Source organism: Trachemys scripta, chromosome 2 (assembly GCF_013100865.1).
Source record: "Trachemys scripta elegans isolate TJP31775 chromosome 2, CAS_Tse_1.0, whole genome shotgun sequence".
Lineage (NCBI taxonomy): Eukaryota > Metazoa > Chordata > Testudines > Emydidae > Trachemys > Trachemys scripta.
In genome coordinates, this window is record NC_048299.1 from 87,118,380 (window position 1) to 87,140,317 (window position 21,938).

Consider the following 21,938-nt stretch of genomic DNA (forward strand, 5'->3'; position numbering starts at 1 on the left):
AGGGTTGGAGTAGCCGCCTTGCGTAGCCCTGTTTGTCAGCCATCTTTGATTCGGGCAAGCCCCCCCCCCGGCTTCGCTATCACCGTGGCTCAGTCCGGGGGGGATTTCCTCCTGACGCTGAGCCAAGCGAACGCCGCAGATACAATACAGCGTTTCATCGTCCGGATTTGCCCGAATTCAAAATGGCCGCCGGGCAATTCCACGGGGCGGGGTAATAGTCAAATCTCGTTCAGGGGGCGGGAAGGAGGAGAAATCTCTCGAGAGTGTCCGGGACCTCAGGCCGCAAGGCCGGAAGCTGCTGCGTACTAGGAGAGGCGTGGGGAAGTGAAGTCCCCCTGTTCGCTAGTTCGTGTGCGTAGGGGTGGCGTGGTGCAGGGCGGCTACGCTGCGGAATCGGCGTAGGGGACGTTAGCGAATCGGCGGGGCGGAGGCAGCGGCAGTAGCAGTAGCTGGGGTTGGCTGGTGGGGGGAGGGGGAAGCTCGGTCAGTGCCGCCGCGGCTGAGGTGGAGGAACGTCAACAGCAGCAGCAGATCCGCCGCCAGCGCCATGGGTGAGTGTCCAGCCCGGGGCCCGCGGGGCCGCCCTGCGCCCGGAGCCGGGACTGTGACAGTTGGAGCGGGGGGGCGGCGGCGTTTCCTGTGGGCGGCGGCGGCGGCTCGGGGTCTCCATGACGGGCAGGGAGGAGAGTGGGTCTCTCCGCCGCCCGCGAGGCTGTAACGCCGGGTATGGCCCAGCCGCCGCCCCCTGCGAGTCTGAGGCGCCGGGGCCACCCCGCCCCAGAGAGCTCGCTCGCAGCCGGAGCGCCAGGCGCAGCCCGCCGCGGGACCCCGCCCCGCTGCATCCTCAGAGTTGAGGGCTCCAGCCCGTCCCTCCCCATCGTGGGCCTGACCCCCCCGACTGGCTCCATGCCCCCCCAACGTGGTCCTGCCCCCCCCGACTGGCTCCAACCCCCCCTCCCAATGTGGGCCTGCCCCCCCCCCACCCCCCCGCAAGCGGGTCGCGCCCCCCCCCCCCCTTCCTGCTTTGTAATTTTTTTAACCGGTGCAAAATCGGAAATGCTCGAGAGGTGTGTGTGTGTGGTTTTTTTTTTTTTTTGGTACTCCCTTCCCTCTAGTTTGCGCCCAAATTTGGGAAGGAGGAATTTGCAGCAGGAATTAAGGCAGGAGAAATATGCAAGAGAGAAGCGGGTGGGACTGAAATCACAGAAGGGGGGGGGAATTAATGTGTGTTTGGCAGCGTGAGATAGGAGAGAAATTGCAGCATGTTTCTATCCTAGTTACTGTGAGCTGTGGGTGTTTTATTCGGTAAAGCTTTTTCATAGTCGATGCGTACACCCGTTTTTAACCTCTTTCATCTGACCCCGCCCCCAAAGCCCCACTCCTGTATTGTGAAGGAGAGCTCATTTTCACTGGAGTTATCCAGTCACACCCCATAAGAGCTTGCTGTATTGTTAGACTTCTGGGTTTCATGGTGTATATGATTCTTTGTTGTAATTGAAGTGATAGTAAATGAGTTGCTCAGTATTCATTTAAAATTAGTCCACCTATGTATTTTTTGTCCTTTTGAAAGCTTTTTTAAAATAAATGTAAGATACACAACTTATATTTTATTTTTTTTTAAAGAAACCTACAAAAGAGGTTGGGACAAAGCCTTAACTAACATTTTAAGACAGACCAAATAAATGTTGTGACGGGATATGCAAAACTTAATAGGCAACTTTGGGGGAAGTATTAGTTACTTTAAGATACTGTGACTTTGTTGCAGTAGGACTTCAGTCCCTAGGAAAGTTAGGTATAAATATGTAAATGTAACATTTAAATATCTTTGGATGCAGCTTTGGGCATGTTTCCTTGTGAAGACACAATAACACAGCAGAGGCTCAGGGGAGTAATATCTTATCTGAGAATACTTGTTTATAATTTGTTCTTTATTACTGTCCTTTATAATCTCCATCTTAGAGGCACTGTGATATATAGGTTTTCAATTGTGTAATGCTTTATACCTGAAAGGTTAAGTTCGTGGAGGAGATATATAATCTTTTGTACATTGAAAAGTCTTAAGCCGGGGTCGGCAACCTTTCAGAAGTGGTGTGCCGAGTCTTCATTTATTCACTCTAATTTAAGGTTTTGAGTGCCAGTAATACATTTTAACGTTTTTAGAAGGTCTCTTTCTATAAGTCTATAGTATATAACTAAACTATTGTTGTATGTAAAGTTTTTAAAATATTTAAGAAGCTTCATTTAAAATTAAATTAAAATGCAGAGCGCACTGGACTGGTGGCCAGGACCTGGCTGCTGTGTGAGTGCCACTGAAAATCTGCTCATATGCCATAGGTTGCCTACCCCTGGTCTAAGCTCTGTATTAATGTGTTTAGTGAAAACCCTGTCCAATTAAAACAAAAAAACAAGCCTAAAATATCAGCATTGTTTGTGTATATATGTGTACTCAGCACCTTTGAGAATTGGATACACCTCTTCATTTCACTGAGGTAGTTAATACCTCTTTAATCTCTGTAACAATGCCTTATTGGTCCTAGAATACCAGAATGTTTGCTGAGTTATATAAACTGATTTTTTTTTCACTGGGGGCTATGAAGCTAGGATTATCATAAAAATAACAAATACCCATTGGATCACTCTGGTTATTCCTAGATGACAGTACTTGTTCAAGTAATCTAAATTTATTTTAAGGTATTTTAACATAGCCTGTTTGATATTCAGCCCTTTTCTCCCTACATTTCCTCTCTCTTCCCAGTTAAGCCTGAATTAGTCTTTATCTGGAATATAATGTTTATTTAAGTTAAAGAAAATCAGTAAATTGTCAGATGAGACCATATATTAGATTAACTATTGTGGTAGTGAGGTGGTGGTGTGTTTTTTTTTTTTTTTTTTTTTTTTAAAGTGCAGACATATACTTTATTCTAGGGAAGAAGGGAAACACTTCCCTGTAACTTCTCCCTGTCCCTTAAAACATATGTAGGTGGGATTTTCTTGCTGAAAATATTAGTGAATGAATGGGATACTTGTGTTTTGCGCTTTTTTGTGTGTGCATCTGTGAAGTACTATGTAAAGCATTTTTGTAGTAACTCTTTCATGTCTCCTTATCCTGTAACACGTTTGCATCACGCTTTAGTATAAAATTGACAAGCAGATTGGGGCTGATAGCATTGAAATCCAAAGCAGAGCAACATTTGTTTTCTAGCTCAAAACAATATTATCTGCATTTTAGTAGCAGACATTTTAACAACCAGCACTGATAAATGGAAGTTGTGTGTGAATACAGGCTTTGAAAAGTGGCTAAAAAATAACGGTTACAGAATCATCCAGATGTTGCATTTAGGGGCTGATAGGATATTTTAGGACTCACTTTGAAAATATCAGTATCCACTTAAACCATGTCAGAATCTATTGCTTCTGCCTGAGGGAATCTTTATAATCCCTGAAACTGAAAAATTGAGTACCTTTTAGCTCATCCTGTTATTGGGGTAACTATAGGTATTGCATAGATCACCTTGTCTCCTTCTGGTCAAATTGAAATAGATCAGTAATTTTTAGGTTGGTCACTTTAAAATGATCACCCCATATAGATGTCCGCAAAGGTAACTTCATTTTTTGGATGAATGTAAATAAATAAATGGAGATATACTTATCTCATAGAGCTGGAAGGGACCCTGAAAGGTCAAGTCCAGCCCCCTGCCTTCACTAGCAGGACCAAGTAGTGATTTTGCCCCAGATCCCTAAGTGGCTCCCTTAAGGATTGAACTCTTAACCCTGGTTTTAGCAGGCCAATTCTCAAACCAAATTCCCTCCCCCCTTTACACAATTTATGCACTGCTACTATACACATATAGGTATTCTATGATAAGGTTCAAGCATATTAATATGCATTGCCCATAATATTGCTTGTTAATATAAGTCGAACACTTTTGTTTTATATCTGTTAGTGTAAAAAGACGACTAGTAATTCATCCTCTTGGGACTGAGACAGATACAGCAGAACTCTAAACTATGTTCTTATAAAACACCACAGCATTTCCTTCAGTTTACCCACAAAACCAAATAACTTGTCTCGTTTTATAACTTGTCTCACTTAAAATGGTGCTTTAGATGTGTTCTTTAAATTATTTTAATGGAACATCTTCAAAGAATATACAAAAACATCCATCAGACATTACATTCCTAAATAAAGGATAATAAAACAAGTGTTTTCTTGGTAGTCACAAATTTGGATTTTTATTGTATACATCTGAAAACTTATATCCTACAATACAAGATCCGAACAAAGTTATCTTTAAAACTGGCATACAGCTGTTGAGTTGATAGTTTCTATTACCCTGCTCTGGTTGGGGTCAGACTTGTTCTTTGTCACATGGGCAGGTTATTAATAGAGTAACTGAGATTACATAAACCATATGCTCATAATGTTAGAGAAATAATTGGACGTTTTAGTTCAAAAGGAGCAGCAGATCCTTGGTTACTGTACCTGTGAGGTCTGAATGGGGTGATAGACGTTTTTTTAGTAAGTTTTGTTGTAATCATAAGGCCCACTCCTGCAAGTGCCTACTCACAGAACTAACTATAGGATGAGGCCTGTAGCTTGATGGGATTGGGATTGTAGTTATTTTGGTATACTTTTTTTTTTTTTACTTAAATTTATGATAGGGCTTATGTCCACTTAACCCATTGAGACTATATAGGCATGTGCATGTTACAGATGTTCCTCGCTTCTGAAATTTGCTTTATTCACCCATGGCTAACACAAGCTATCTGCAGGTGTTTTCTCTGTAAGTAGTGGTATTTTAGTCATGACTTGAATAGCTTGTCTGAGCAGTATTTAAATTAGTAATTTAATTTTGAGTAGTGTTCAACTGTGGGCTAGTGTATAAATTGTACTTACCTAGTGGTCTGCAGATACCTAGCCAGAGGTGGCTACAAAAAGATGTGGTGGGTGAGGAGGAGTGAAACCTAGCATAGGTGATGTGAAGCTTTTTCACAACTGCAAGGGCTAAAACTGAATTTTAATGACTGCTTAAATTCTGTAAAATCTGATAGTTTTGATAATCTCTCCTCTTCTTTCAATTCTCAGAACTTCCCATTTGCCAATGGTGAGTTGATCAGTGAATTTTTTAACCCCTATTTTAATCACTTTTAAGAGTACTGTTTTTAATGTCTTGTACCAGGATGGGGGCAGCTTTTTTTTTAGGTAGGGGATTTTTTGCATTACTAATCAAATTTTTTGTAGCTTCGCTTTCAGAGTTAAGTGCAGCTGCTTTGCAAAACCTATTTTACTGCATTGATCAAGTGTGGATGTGAGGAAAAATAGCTGTTTAGTGTACTCTTAGTTATCCCTAATAATAGAGCATGTAGATACCATGCTGCTAAACATCTTAGAAAATAGCACTTCTCAAGAGGAAAGTGGCCAATTTGTCTGTAGTATATAAAAGAATGAACCTTGTTTTGACACACATGCTACCACGTTGACTTCATTCTAGAACCAGATTACCCTGCATACAACGTAGTTTTTATTGTGCCACTATCGCCCAGTTTTTTCATACTGACACATTTTCTTCTTGGCCGTCACTACTATTCCATTTGAAAGTCTGATGGAATCAGCTTGAGATCCCTGGATACTGGAAGACTAACATTCAGATCACATGCTTGACAGAACACGTTGGTGCTGTTGGAAAGACCAGTACTCTGCATGTTTTAGTCTCTTTCAATCCCTTGATTCACATGGGAGGAGGAGGGGAAAGAGAATACAGACTTGAGTTTTACCTAGTGGTTTGGCTTTGACTCATTTTAAGTTTCCTCTTCTAAATTTTCTCCTAAGGAAAATGCTACTGTTGTGTCTTAAAGTGACAAAATGTTAAGGGCGAAAGTTTATTGTACAGTGGAGTCGCATCATACACGCATTTAACTTACGTGAATTCAACTATATGCATGCGATGAGCATATGCCCCCGAGTGAGTATGAGATGGGAGACGTGAATCTGCTGTTCCCTCAGTCAGTCTCAGTTCCTATGTGCCTCTCGTAGTGTGAGCATCTCACCTCACTGAGTGTGATTCTAGTGTTTAAATATGCATATTTTTCTTACAACATGGTCCCTAAACGCAAGCCAACTACTTCATCTGGTACTCAACCGAAGAAACAGGGATCTGTTCCAACGCTGGAGGAAAAACTGGTTGTGTTGGACTTATTGAGAGATGGTATGTCAGTCTCCAACGTGGCACATAAATATGGCCAAAATGAATCTAGCATCCATGCTATCAAGATTCAAGAGAGAAATTTGTCAAGCCATGGCATAAAGTGCTCCAGTAACTGATAAGGTGACGAGCCAGGTGCGTGATAAGACTTGAGTGAAGACTGAAAAGGCATTAAACTTATGGCTGGAAGGCATGAACCGTAAACGTGTGCCTATTAATGGCAACACGTTGTGAGAAAAGGCTCTTAGTTTCTACGTGCTGTTCAAACCTCCCCCCTGAAGAGGGACAGCCTTCTGATGAGAAGGAATTCAAAGCCAGCCAAGGTTGGCTTAACAGTTTTAGGAACCGCTTCAACCTCAAAAACGTGCTGACTACTGGTGAAGCTGCATCTGCCGATGAAGAGGCAGCAAAAGCCTACCCCGAACAATTAAAGAAAATCATAGCCATTTTCTTCTATCTTCTGGAACAAGTTTTTAATGCAGTCAAGACTGGACTCTTCTGGAAAAAAATGCCCAATCGCACTTATGTTTCGAAATCAGAAAGACAAGCCCCTGGCTTCAAAGCAGCTAAAGACCATGTGACTGTTTGTTTTGTGGCAACGTGGCTGGGCATTTAATAAAGCCAGGTTTGCTCTACAGGGCTGCAAATCCCTGTGCCCCAGAAGGCAAGAACAAAAATCTCCTGCCTGTGTTCTGGCAATCAAATAAAAAGGCTTGGGTGACGGAAGTATTATTTCTGGATTGGTTCCACAAGTGTTTAATTCCGGAGGTCAAGTGGTACCTCGAAGAGAAAGGACTTGACTTTAAAGTGTTACTGATCATAGACAATGCTCCTGGCTACCCTGAGGCACTCCAGTTTGCGCATAACGGCATTGAAGTTGTCTTTCTCCCACGCCCCCCTCCACCCCATACCACCTCTCAACCAAGGCGTGATTCATTGTTTCAAGTCCACGTACATGAGGCTTACGTTCTCACAGATAGGTAGTGCTATGGATGCTGATTCCAATCTTAATGTGATGGAGTGTTGGAAGTCCTTCAACATTGCCGATTGGATCACTTATATTAAACAGGCAATGAATGCAATCAAGCCTGAAACAGTCAATGCATGTTGGCGAAACCTATGGAAAGAATGTGTGAATGATTTTAAGGGTTTCCCGACCATTGACAAAGAAGTGAAACGCATTGTTCAGGTGACTAGGCAAGTGGGTGGTGGTGGCTTCATCGACATCCTTGAGGAAGAAATTGAAGAATTAGTTGAGAGCCATAGAGAAACATTGACTAACGAAGAGTTAGAGGAACTGATAAAATCATCTACAGAAGATGATGACGACCACGAACGGGAAGAGCCAGCAAGTTGGAATCTTTATAAATTTGCTGAAGTGTTCCAAGCAGCAAAACAAGTGATCTTGACCTCTTTGATAAGTGTTTAGTATCCAGTATTTTCTCTCCATCAAGGTACTTAAAGTGCTCTTCAGTCTGGTGGAGCAAGGCATAGTGAGAACCAGTACACGGAAAAGAGACAAACTAGAAATAAGCCACAAAGTTTTGAGCGTGATTGGAACAAATTCCCAGTAGAAGAGTGGATTCTTCATTTTGAAGTTGTCAAATCAAGACTGGATGCCTTTCTGGAAGATATTTTAGTCATGAGGAAATTTTATGGCTTGTTATACAGAAGGTCAGACTAGATGATCTAATAGTCACCTCTGACCTTAAAATGTATGAAAGATTACCTTTTCCCCATACTACTTTCGCTAGTCATTCCTTATTTATAGCTTTTTAAAAACAAAGTAATAGATACAGACACAGAAGTAGACATTTTTAATAATTAAACATATCTGATGAATGCTCTTGATAATTGTGACCCTCTCATTACAAGAATAGAACAACACTAAAATCTGTGTAGGGCATCAGAGGAAAACCTAATATACCAGTGTTTGATTTAGTGACCTTCTAGCATCTATCTTTCTGTCCTTCTACAAGGACTTTCAGAAAGTTTTAGTATTCTCTTCCTGTATTTTCAAATCAGATATATTTGTTTTCCATTTTTTCCGCTCTTTACCTCTAGGAGATTCCACCCTAAGTACCTAATATTAGTTCTAATCCTGAATAACTACAGAAATGGATTCCAGAGTGGAAAAATGGAATCCGAAGAAACTTGGGGATTGCAACAAACAGCTTTAGGAGTTTGTGGTCTATCTTCAAAGTGATCTCTCAAACTGCAGCTACTAAGAGAGGTTGTTACTTTGAGTGCAACAAATGAGTTAAGTACTTAGGTTTCAGAGTAGCAGCCGTGTTAGTCTGTATCCGCAAAAAGAACAGGAGTACTTATGCTCTAATAAATTTGTTAGTCTCTAAGGTGCCACAAGTACTCATGTTCTTTTTAAGTACTTAGGTGTCCCTGGAGTTTTCAGGTCTTATCTTTTTGTCTTTTTTTGGGAGGCATTATAAAACCAAAGATTCAAGTTCAGTTGGTCCTCTTAAGCCAAATGAGTGTGATATAATAAGCAACAATGAAATAAAGTCCTATTTTGGGCTGCCCCACTGCTGAATATATACGCTTTTTTATACATTAATAAGCCTGAAAATTGGTAGCAGTCTAGGGATTTCAGGAGTGAGTGTCTTTGACCCATAGTCCCCCAGGGGCAGAGAGATGAATTGCCTTGGCAGAAGGCTCTGGACAAAAGAGGTTTTTGCTGTTGGTATAGTCACAAAACTTCACTTTCATTCAGACATGTTAAATATGTGGGTGAACGCTTTTCACGAAACGGTCACTCTATATTTGACATCAGTCCTCATCCTCAAAGGAACATGCACAACATTTTCAAAAGATAAACTTGGGAGCTTAAATTCATAACTTTGCTGGACACTGAGTCATGGATTAATAGACACTGGATTTATGGCTTATTACAACAATCTATAAGCCACTAACTATCCCCCCATCTGTCTTCCCCTGCCTTCCTTTCTCCCCATGACTGGCAGGGTGTTAACTTCACTTTGAGTGGTCCCTTTAAATATGCGTTAACTACTTATGCTAAATAATCTTTTCCACCTTGATGTAGCTGTGACGCTGAGTATGTTTCCCAGACCTGAAGAAGAGCTCTGTGTAAGCACAAAAGCTTGTCTCTCACCAACAGTAGTTGGTTCAATAAAAGATATTACTTCGCCCATCTTGTCTCTCTAATGTTAAATATTAAGGCTATGTCTACTCACACTTTTGTTGGTAAAACTTTTGTTGGCTGAGATGTTAAAACAAACAAACAAAAAAACCCAACTCCCTGCCCGACCGACATAAGCTTCACTGATGTGGACAGTGCTGTCAACGGGAGATGCTCTCCCACTGATATAGCTACTGTCACTTGTTGGGGGTAGTTTAATTATGCTGATTAGGAGAGCTTTTTCCTGTCAGCATAGAGTAGCTATCTGGGAGTCCTTACAGTAGTGAAGCAGTACAGGTGTACCACTGTAAGCTATGTAGTGTATACATAGTCTAAGACTTTTGAAAGATAAAATATACTCTCACAAGCTTCAGTCAGTACTACTGGTGGTTAAGCAGGTAACACTCTTCAGTCTGTCAATACTGAACCAGTGGCCTAGCATGACATGGCAGTATGCTGCTGTTTTTTGAATAAGATGTAAAACTGAGATTGTGACAAACTGGCATCTATTAAAGATCCCTTGCATTTTTCATAAGTGGAGTGTTAATCCTGGGCAGTTTGATAACATTCTGCCTAGGTAAATTCACCTTGCAGTTGTAGTTGACCAGTCCTAAATTTTTGTGTAGTTTTGTTGTCTACTGTTAAATTGCTGCTACAGAAGTGGGTGCATTTCAGTGATGGATAAAGCTTAAATCATTTGGATAGCCTCTGGAATGAAAGATTCTGTAAATGTATATTTAATTTTTTATTTTAAAGTATTAGGGTATGGTAGACTTCTGAATTAAGGCTCAAACATTTGGGCTCCAAATGCAGGCTTAAATAGAACTAATTTTTAATTGGAACACCGGAAATTCCAAAGTGGAAAGAGGCCAGGAAACCCATCTTGATTTTTTGTCTCTGAAAATGCAAACAGCACTTATTAATTTAGGAGCTAAACTCAGATACTCTTTAATAAAGCAAAGGGGGGAAAAAACCACTAAGACTTATATTTGTTGCCTTTTGGAGGTTTTGCCAAGTAATCTGAAATCAGGATTTGAAAAATCTACTGTCCCTAGGAAAGTGAGAATTATTCCTTGGCAAATGAGAGAAACTACACAATTAACCTCTGCAGGATATAAGCTTACATTTATGGTTGAGGAAAACCTTAGAGAAGAACAGTTTGTACGTTAATGAAGGAATGTCTTCCTAGGTTGCCGGCAGATAGTTCTAGTGATGGCTGCTGTTTTTAGTTGTACCAAGTACTGGGTTTCACTATTGCTATTCAGAATCTTCTGGCATCTGCAAAAGTGTCAAGAATTTGTAAGTTTCAAACGGCTGTTACTGATATGTAAAACAGAAACAGGCAATACATTTTATCACTGGGGGAGGGAGTATAGTAGAAATCTCTCCTTCGGTCTCTTCTCAGAAAAGACAGGAAGTTGTCTTCTTTCATACAGCTCAAGAAGAGTCATCTTCAAACTTTCCAGCCATCATACAACCCCAACTAATAGATGGCGACTCCCAAGTGGGAGTAAGCAACAGAAATCCCAGCATTCTCCCACTTCCTAGTAGCTACTGGCAAGGGAGCTGGGCTATTCATCTGGGAGTTGCCCCAGAACTTCGCTTGTGTACTGCCTCCTTTTCTTGTCTTTGTATTTATCTACAGGTAGTGGGTTAGGTATCTGGTGATTTTATTTTGTATTCACATGAAACAGTTCTTTTGAGATGTTCTGCTAGAATTCTAAAAGCAGCAAATTTTTACACATCTGAAATGTTCAGTAAGTGATCTATACAGACTATTTGGTTATTTAACTTTAAAGTAGACTATTCAAATGTTTGGGTGTTTTTGGTCATTACAGTGTTCTTAAATTTTTATTATCCGAATGAATCGTCTTGGGCAAGCTTTGAAAATGACTACAGTGATGATCCTGTAGAGAGAATCTCAGTTGGCAGGCTGATGCTTTGGTTCACCTGAATGATTCTTTTTGTAGTATTACAGCTTTAGTATTCTCACTCTGTTCAGCTTTTCCATCTGGAGCAATTGAGCTGCTAGTAATCGGTACATTGTTGGATGAATTCTTTTTTTCTCACCATCTGGAGAAGTAACAATTGCAACTTAAGTCAATTTTTATCCCCAGAATGAACAGCATCAGAAATGGGCTAAATTTTAGTCGTTTGCAGCTTTCAGTACATAAATTATGTAGTTGTATGATCACTACACTTGCAATCATTGTCTAACAGTACATTTTATCATTTAGTTTAGTCTAGTTTGGGGTGTAAGTGTGGATTATACATCTGTTGAATCTTGTAGACTACTTCCCTCCCATTTATACTGGCAAACATCTTTGGCATCTACAGCAGTTGTTTAGGTTGAAAAGGTTATGTTCGCTAAAATTTCTTATTTAGCTGTCTTGTTGTAATTCTCCAGTTGAAAACAAGAAGTACCAACATGATGTGACCAGCCAGCTCTGTGCTCGAGACCATTAGTGGTCCACAGACCATAGTTTGAGTGCATTTCCAATTTATTGCCTAACTTTGATGTTTTGAATTGACGTCACTCTTAAAATGACTACAAATTCACAATCCCTCCTTTCTTCTAATAACCATCCACCAAATATTTTGATAAAACTGGAAGTCTTCAGATGTTCAGGGGATAGCTTCCAAAATCGTAATTTCGACTTAATTCTGAGTTCTTTCCAGGAAAATGTAGAAACTTTCTAAATGCTGCTAATCCAATTGACCTGTAACAAAGCATTTTTTTACTAGTAGATCCTGACAAACAGAGATGCTAACGGAAACAGTTTTTTAAAGCAATATGTAAAAGTAAAAACTAAATGTTCAGAAGGTTGTGATTTTTGGTTTTAGCTTTAGTGTCTAAAATGTGTTGTACATAGTGAAGAATAGGAGTTGTTGAAAACACAACCTGCTTCAAACAGATTGTTTTTTAGCTAAACTCAGGTAGCAGTGGTTTGTATAAGCCACAGTGTTAAAAGCACCAAGAACTGGTATGGGGAAAATAAGAGGAAAGATAAAGAAATAGGTGGTTTCAACTTTGGGGACTATTGGTTCCCAAAACATGGGGACTAGGGTCAGAATAAAAAGACTTCTTTAAAGAATTCTTCCATCTTCAGTGATCTAAAATGAGAATTCATCAACAGCAAGTATAAAAATGACCCATTCTTAAAATTATAGAAAAGAAAATTAGGACTACTTTATATATCAAAAGCAAAATAATGTTCAAGAGTAAGTGGGCTAAACTCTCTAACATTTAGCCCTGGGAGAAGCTACTGTTTGCAGAAGGAATTTGAAGGTCTGACAATATGTCAGTCGTGCCTATGTTTAAAACATTTGGTCTTTATTTTAGCGGATAAAGGCTTGAGAGGCTATGGAGTACAGGAATATTTTAAAGAAAGATATTGCTCCTCTGTAGTAGATGTGTATGGTGGCTTCCAGTCGGAAGAGAAATACACAACATGGAGTCTGAGTATATTGTCAGTGAAGTTTGGTTTTTTTTATACTTGTATACAGTCTTGGAACAACAGTGGTCACAAGCAGCATGCATGCAATGCCTCCCTTTCAGGGACATCAACTCAAACACCATTGCCTGGCTTCCAGCGAGCTTCTCTTCCTCAAGAATTCTCTCTAATTAGAGAGTTTAAGGTGGAAAACACTGACTGTTTGCCTCAGCATTTCCTAGAAATTTGCAAGAAAGTCACATTTTCTTCCAAGACTAAAACTTGCTTGCACTCTTAAGAAATTGTAAGGTACTAACACCATCTGGTGACACCTGCTATAATGGATGAATTAATCAAACTGCATATTCTAAGGGGAAAATATTTTTCTACTCACCTTGGGTAGATATGGAGAATATATTTAAAAACAGCCTAGGTGAAATTTGGGACAAACTATCTTACTTTGGAAAAATCACCTTTCCTTTTTGAAGGGACTCTGTCATCTTGTAATTCAGTTGCTGTAATAAAAGGAGTTGAAAGCATTTGCATATACTGTTTGCTCCCAAATCCCCACATCTGTTTTTGTTCTAATCACGTCCCACACAACTTGAAGAAACTGAATTTGGCATACTTGTGGGTATGCACCAACTGAACCCATGAGAAACATATCTTTCAGTTATAGTAATGTGAGATGTCACTTGTAAAAATGGTAAGACTTTTTTTTTAAAGTTGATTCTTTTTTGTTAATTTTATGGGTAAAATACTTAGCTAGCTTTTGCAACTTCAGCTTAATGCTGGCAGTTGCCTGACCTTCTGCCAGAATGTCTGGTGTAGGTGAAGAGGTGGGAAGAAGGAATAAAATGCAAGTGTCTATTGGATAAACTATCTAAAATACAATTGATATTTACGGACTTGCTGCTGTTTCTAATGTTGACAAACATACTACTTTGCCTTACTCTTATATTCTTCCCCATTTCTGTACTAAGCTGTCTCCCAATATCTTGCTTCTTTTCTGTTCTCTTGTTGGTCTGCTTTTGTGACCTCAACATTTTCATTCTTTTTACAGAGAAGAAAGTAAAATGACTTACTCTAGAATCTTAATCTTTAAATTATTCTTCTGGCTCTCCAGAGAGAGGTGTTCTAGTAACATCCACTTGTCTGCATGTGTACAAGGGTGGAAGACACAACACGAGAACAGGAATCTCTAAGGCTTGCATGAAATATTTGGACGGGTTTGATTTAAAAAAAAAAAAAAGCTGTTAAATATTGCTTCAATGAGCAGTTTTATACCAAACTCAATTTGTCCACTTCTAATAAAGTGAGAGAAACTTCTGTTCCAACTTAGTTTCCTTTATTAATGGAGCCATTAATTAAGGAGGGGGGGGGGGAGTGAGAACCAAAAGCCTCCCAAGCCTCCAGTTGTGAGCTATCACAACACATACAACTCTTGAACAGTGGAAGAGCTGAAACATTCATTACTGATGGTAGCATACACTTAAAAAAAAAAAAAAAAAAAAAAATCACCTTCTGCCAATAAGTTAAAATTAACAAGAGGTCATTTGTGTAGTTTCTTGATTTATATAAACTTTCAGATTTTGATGATATTAAATAGAAGAAATGCAGTAGTATTGATAATGGCAAAGAACTCTTGAGAATATGCAAAGAAATATGGTAAACATTGCTCTCATAATAGTGAATGGAATAGCTCTGTGCATATAATGAAAAGGAATGGTGTGGCATTAAATGAGAACTGCTTGATTATCTACAGTGCATGTTTGACTTGAGTGACATGTGGGAATGAAGCCATGTAGAAGTTTTACATTGTAAAATTGCATCATGCTATTGTAAAGGTTTTAAACTTGGACAGAAAAAAATTAATACGAGAGGCATGCAAGTGTCTGGGTTTAGAAGTAACTGAGTTTTGCCAGTTAGTTCTGTTTTTCTAGGTAGCAGCCTGATTTGCTTGTGCTAAGGCACTCATTGGTTGTTTCAGTCCGGAGTGCTGATTGTGTCCGCTCTAGCTACTCTTTATCGGTTTAAGTCAGAGGTCCCTAAACTGTGGGGCATGCCCCCTAGGGAGGCACGGAGGAACGTTTGGGGGGAGGGTGTGACTGGGGTCAGGGTCAGCCACCCCGGAGGGGCGGGGAGGGGAGGGAGCGTCACCCAGCTCTGCTTCTGGCTCAGGTCTCGGCTGCCGGCCTCCTTGCTCCTGTCTGGGTTCCCCACCCACCCAGAGCCGGCTCCCGGGGAGAGAAGGGGAGAGGTAAAAAGTTAGGGGACCACTGGTTTAAGGTTTGCCCATATGTTCCTATGATTAAAATATGAGGGCTGTTAAAGCTGACCGGTCCCTCAACTGGTGAACCTCTCTGGTTTGCCACCTGAGTCTTCTCTGCTCCTTGCACTAACCCTCAGTCAGCAACGTAACCCATGTTACCTCTGAAATGCCCACTGCTTCTGGTCTTCATTTTCCCCACTACACCTCTACCCCGGTATAACACGGTCCTCCGGGAGCCAAAAATCCCTACCGCGTTGTAGGTGAAACCCTGTTATATCGGGGTAGCGGCGGCAGGGCTCCAGCAATGATTTAAAGAGCCCGGGGCTCCGGCCGTGGGGAACTCGGGCCCTTTAAATCGCCACCCGAGCCTTGCTGCCGGAGCCCCGGGGTTACCGCGCTCTATGCGAACCAGTGTTATATTGGGTCGCATTATATATTGGGATAGAGGTGTAGATGATTCATCTGTGACTCACCAGAGGAGGCTTCATTCTGACTCCTCTCCATAACCTCCCAATGTCCTGCTACTTCTGGCTGTCCTCTGTTCTAGCGCTGCTGTGCCTTAGTTAGTGACTAGCTGATTTCCTGGTTGAGTCTCTTGTTTTGACAAATGACAGCTGGTTTATCGGTATTGGTGAGCAATACCCATGGATGATTGCTGTCTGGCATTGCAGCAAGAGGAGCAGCATGAGTCGCTATGCTCCTCACAGCTTCTTGGCTTCCAGCTCTTCTTCCAAATCTAACTGGGCATAGATGACACTTGAGTTGACAGGGCATCAGATGTGCCAGTTTGAGACTCAGTCAACTGGACTCGGGGCATACCGTAGATATTTCAGTAGAAAGCTGCAGTTATTGTTCTCTTGTGAGGTGCTTTTCAATCAGTTCAGGTGGAAAAGTTAGCTTACTTTTCTTGCGTGGGCAAAGCCTTACATTTTCCTTCAAGGCCAAATAATCCTACTTTCTTAAAAGCCTTATAATTTCTGCTGACTGCAGCTGACTCGCACTGGTGAGAGTAGCTCTACTGGCTTCCTTTCTGTCAGTGCTAAACCCTTGGTACCCTGTTCATAACAGTTATTCATTATATTGACTTAGCAGATGTTTCTACATTCAACTGAATACTGGAAGACAAAATTCTTCCCGTTTGCAGAAGTTTTGGGATAAGATAGAATAAATTGTTTTCCCTTTTATGCCATTTCTACTATACACTTGTTCAGGGTGAGTTTTATGTGAATTTGGCCAGTTTTAGTAGTGTTCATAAAAACAGGATTGATAGTGCTGCCTAAAAGCGGATGCTGGGGCCTTGCACTGTCCTGTTGTACACCGTGGTATTAAATGACCCCACTCTAGTACTCCATCCCTAGTATCACTGTAACAGAAATTGCCAGTTGCAGAGTATGTGTGCAGGTATTTACCTGGTCATTTGCTTCTGGGATGTCTCAGGAGAGTAGGATGATAGTGAGAGGAAGAAACAGTGTTATACACCCTATTAACAGGAGTATTTCTAGTTTTTAATATTTAGGTAAATTATGACCAGCTTTAGAGTAAAACCTCTTTATCAATAGTCTTCAGTGGTGTTTTGACATATGTCAAAAACTTAATCCGCAATGAGATTCCAGCAAGTGTGGGAGACTTCAAGGGTCCATCAAAATCTTTTACACTGTAAAAATTGTAACTCTTTAAATATACCATAGGTTAACAAACTACTTGTTTCAATTGTGGTTTATTGATTTAACCTAACATAGCATGGTGGCAGAAGTCTGTAGTACTGACATAGCCTAAGTCACTTTTATCCTAAAACTAGAAATTCTACTAATTGACTCTATTCACAGCATCTTGGGTCTGTAGCCAGCTGAGTAAAAACATAGAGGCAAATAAACTGAATGTGGGGTAGAGTTCTGAGGGGGAGCTGTTTAAATATCTTTACTGGGGAAAAAATAGATACAGCAAGTGCAGTTTCTTAAGGTGCCAAACTCCAAGTTTTTTTCCGAAACAACTTTTGTACAAAGAAAAGCCTGTATTCCATTTATCTGGATTTCTTACAAGAGTAAGTTACCAATGTGGCACATTACATTCTATAAAATGTTCCCAAATGTGCATAAGGTTGCCTAATACTTTCTGTTTTCAAATCCTGCTTTCAGCTGCTTGTAACTATGCCAAAAGTCAACTGTTTGGGCTGAATTTTCCATGATAGGTGTCTGACTCAGGCTGAACTTTTTGGGAAAGTTTCAGTTAAAATGGTACAGTACAGCCATTTCTTAGACGAAAGCCAAGGGAAATTTTTGTTTTGTGACAGAATAAGACCTTTTAAAAAAAATAAGTTCTACCACATTTTGGCAAGGACATTGGAGGTCACCCAGGTGCTAGGGATGTTCCTTTTGCTAATCCCATGAAGGCCTACTCACCAAGTTGCAAGCAGCTGAAAATCTGAAGTTCACTATGCTCACTGGAGGTGTGTTAGAGACTGGAAGCTAAATTCCCAAAAGATTCTCAGCACTGAGCATGCTACCTCTCCAAACAGCTGCTGTGTGTCAGTTAGACTGTGCATTTACTAACACCCACAAAGCAACTGAGTATGCTGTCTTGGGCTGCAGGTGCTGAGGAGGAATTTATCTGCACTTGCTCCTTCTAGAAGCTTGGAGGTATGGGGACCATTGTGATCCTATTGGGACCTCCCCCCAGCCTAAGGGGAGGATCCATAGGACCTGGAAACCAAGTGATTCTGGGGGACAACTAATGAGATAACAGGGACAGGAGTGAGGTCAAATAAAGGGAACCTGACGGGACACCAAGCAGAGAACCCCGGACAGCGCCCACTGCTCCTCGAAGACGTCAAGGGAGCCAGTGGATGCCGCCCAGAGGAATTCTGCCTGGATACGTGAACGGATGGAGGATCGGGAATAGGCCCCACAGTCACCAGGCAGCAGAACTGAGAGCAGGGAGACTTTCTCCTTTGCTCCTGCTGCTGGTGCCCAGGCAATGTGGAAGAGGAAGCAGCTGACCATGAATGAATTGGGGGTGAGGTGGCTAAGACACAACTGGCAGTGGGTGGATAGGAGCAGAGAGGTACAGACAGGCTTGAGGGATGGTACAAAAGAGTTTATGGCCAGTAAAGAACACTCCCTTCCAGAAAGTGCAATTGAATCCAGGTTCATCATGTCAGCAGGTGTCTGGGAAAGCCACAAGCAAAGTGTCTCTCATCCCCCTCTAGTCACTGGCTCACTTGGAGGGTGCTACCAGTTACTCATTTAGTTCAAGTAGTTCCAAACCTGCTGCTTAATTCATGTGGGCGTCTGTATGGTTCTGCATGATAGGTGTTTTTTCCCTACTTATTTTTTAAAAATGAAGAAATATAAAAACTATATTAAAAAAATTACAGTTGCCAAGCTAAGTCCTTAAAGGTTAGGAAATACCAGTACTGTGGTTGCTCATGCAGCTTCAGTTTGGCCGCCATGTGAATGTGTATTATGATAATCTTTAATTATATGATTAAATACTGTTTTTTCCCTCATACAGTGCACGGCATGGCTGGTGCACTGAGCATGGTTTAATTTAGACTTGTGTAGTGAATAAAGGTGTCTGTAGGACCCCTACCTCATTTGTTGCAGAGGTGTTCTGTGGACAGGGCAAGGAATGGCAGGAAGAGAAAGGATGCTTAAAAATGCTAAGTATTCTGAAAAATTAAACCATAGGTATCTTAAATTGGGAACTCAAAAGTAATGGGCACTTTTGCTGATTTTGGCCTTAATTGGTATGCCTCTGTTCTCCCACTGTAAAATGCAGTGGTATCAGTTCATCTTTCAGGGATTTTGTGAAGATATTGTTTGTATAGCGCTTGGATACTAGTCAGAGTACCACAGAAAAGATCATGGGGAAATTCATAATTTTGTATTCAGTGTGGGGTTTGGATGGTGTCTGCTAAAAAGGCCTGGGTCACACATTGAATGAGAAACAAATTTAAAGAGCCCATCTATCCTGCTCACAAAAAGAGGCGGTGGTCATGTTGGAAAAAAATTGTGATCATGAACTAAGACTGCATTGTAATCATAGGCTCCAAGAAGCCAAATTATGGTTGTACGGGTTTAGTGTAGTCTGTACTATGAAGGAATAAACATTTGGTTTTTTTAAATCAAATTATAAGCAATTCTGTAGACTATTAAAATGATTGTTGATCAAATGTAAGTAACTTTACATTTTTCCTCCCCTTGCTTTGTGTTCTGCTGCGTGCTGCTGGACCTGTCATTGAAATGCTTGGAATTCATCACTTTTTACTGTTACCCTTGGATCTACTCTCTCAATATCTGGAACACTGGAATGATGGAAATATGTTGTTTACAAAGTAGCTGTGAGTATTATTACTTTTACAATTACACTTACTCTAAACAAACCAACACTTTTTTTAGTCTAACTGTTGAACTAAAACTTTACAGAATACAGTTTGATGAAAATCAAGCTAAGAATAAAAACTTTAAGCTACTGTAGGTATTTAAAACTTGATATTCTGACCTGGTATAATGATTCACAGTGTGGAAGTAAATCAATGAAATAGTAGCAAAAACAGCTTTAAAAAACCATTTGAGGAATTTAAAAGCTAAGAATTTAGTAAATTGCTGGAAAATAAAAAATGGAATGGGATTAATCATGATTTAAATCAGCAAGCAGGAAACTATGATTTAAACTTGATTTTTATCATTTTACATTTGGTTATTTTCCTGAAGAGAAGTTCATTCTCATTAATAAAAAGAACAGGAGTACTTGTGGCACCTTAGAGACTAACAAATTTATTAGATCATAAGCTTTCGTGGACTACAGCCCACGAAGAAGTGGGCTGTAGTCCACGAAAGCTTATGCTCTAATAAATTCGTTAGTCTCTAAGGTGCCACAAGTATTCCTGTTCTTCTTTTTGCGGATACAGACTAACACGGCTGCTACTCTGAAAATTCTCATTAATGTGTGTAACCATATTATGTTGATTTATAATGAACGTGTACTAAATTTGGTACTACTTTTTGCTAACCAGGAGTATATGCTGCATCTGTACACTTATTTAAGCAACTATATAGTGAAGTAAAAGTTTCTCCAAAGCAATGGCTCATCAGGCTGATGCAGTTTAAGGCATGTCAGTTTCATAGCCAGTGGTACACAAGATAGTGATGTGGCCAGCATTATGCCTCACTGTCTTTGACTGCCCTAACCTGACGGGTCAGGTACCCGTTTTACAACTCGGTGAACTGGAGGTGACCTTCTAGTGTGAGAACGAGCAAGATGCGAACCCATGAAGTTGAGGATTGTAGTTGAGCACCTTAACCACTCAGTCATTGCACCTCAGTCAGTTATATAGTTTAACATGCGTTTATTCAGATAATTATTTTTGTTTTATTATGCTAGAAAATGGTGAATGAACTATTTCTTTAGTAATTTTTACTCAACATTTGTCAAGATGCATTTGGATTGAAATTGGAATTCAATAAAAATGCACAAAACCAGCATTTTAAAGATGGTTTGTTTGTTTGTTAAATAAAACTACCTTAATGTACTGGATACATAAGAAAGTTAGGAAAAAACTACCAAGACATGTTTTGCATTTAAAACTCACTAAATTTACAGATATTTCTGGTCACTATGTGACCAGACTTTTCAAAGGTGTTTAGGTGCCCTATTTAGGTGCCTAATCTGCTTGGGCACTTCTGGAAATCCCATTAGATATCTATATATCCTTTGCAAATCTGGTCCTGTGTCACTTTAGGTTTTTAGAACTAGTAGATCTCATCTTCTCACCTAATTTTTAATTCATAGTTGCAAGAGGAAAACTTCTCAGCTTTGAACTAGTTGAGGTGAAGGAAATATTCTTTGCATCTCCAACTAAATTGAAACAAAAAATAATGAATGCAAAAGCTTTCACAACTAACTGAAAGTATTTACATTTGGAAAAATATAAATACCAAAATTCACTCCATTTTAAAGGCTGAAAATAATATTTAATACAGCCAGTCATGGTGTGCTATACTTAGAAAGCTTGAGATAACCTCAAAAGTTAGATATTCCCTTCCCTCCATTCTTTGTGTAATGAAAAAAGCAGCACTGTTTAATTCATTAAAAAGAGGTCTCATTGACGCAGCATATCTTTAAATGATTGTAATAGATTATGGATAGGTTTATTTTTAAAAAGAAATGTATATAGGTTAAATAACTCTTTAACCACACTGCTTAAAAAGACAACTTTGCTTTGATTAGATGCAGTGCTTGTAGAGTAACTGGCTTTTTAAAGTTATTTATTCCTCCTGAGGTTCAGGATGTGTATGAGGTAAGGTGTTTTTTTTTTTTCTTGTTACAGTAATGATATCATAGCAACACTTTTACTGAGTACAGACATTACTAATGAAGACACAAGTGTGAAATGTACTATAGCAAAGCTTTTAACTTGTGTTCTCTTTAAAATATATATATGAAAAAGCATTTTCCTAAAATGAAAACTGATGGGTCATAGTACATAGTAATGGCTACTGACTTTAACCACTTCAGTTTAAAAAAACCAAACCACACGCATATTATTATTTTACAAAATGTCTGCTGCACATGCACTGAGGCTAAAGATTTTTAGCCTAGGGTCTTAGTGCAAAAGCATGGCAAGGCCAACAACATAGAACTGCTCTGAACTGCATTAATTTGCAACTGTTGGTAAAAATATTGTGCACAATGTACTTGCAAGATAATGTAGATTAGGGGCTCAATCCTGTTCTTTCACACAATTTAATTGTGGATTTATAGCTCAAAAGGGGAAAGGGAAACTGAAAAAATAACCCTTGCAGCATGACCTGAAATCAACAGATCTGGGCTCTGTTGGAGCAAATGAGGAAGTGGGTTCTAGTATTGAGGACCTG

General features: G+C 40.1%; 1 protein-coding gene across 5 annotated transcripts in view; it reads left to right on the forward strand.

Moving 5' to 3' along the window:
- Nucleotides 1–405: 405 nt before the first annotated feature.
- SEPTIN7 (septin 7) overlaps nucleotides 406–21,938 on the forward strand; it is a 135,909-nt gene continuing 114,376 nt past the window's right edge. For 2 of the 5 annotated variants that reach the window (XM_034761195.1, XM_034761199.1), the window contains exons 1-2: nucleotides 407–551; nucleotides 19,398–19,402. In XM_034761195.1, the coding sequence (XP_034617086.1) occupies nucleotides 548–551; nucleotides 19,398–19,402 (9 nt within the window). In that variant the 5' untranslated portion in view covers nucleotides 407–547. Of the gene's footprint in view, nucleotides 552–1,287; nucleotides 1,290–19,397; nucleotides 19,403–21,938 lie in introns of all 5 variants that reach the window. The other 3 variants (XM_034761196.1, XM_034761197.1, XM_034761198.1) reach the window with 3 other exon arrangements.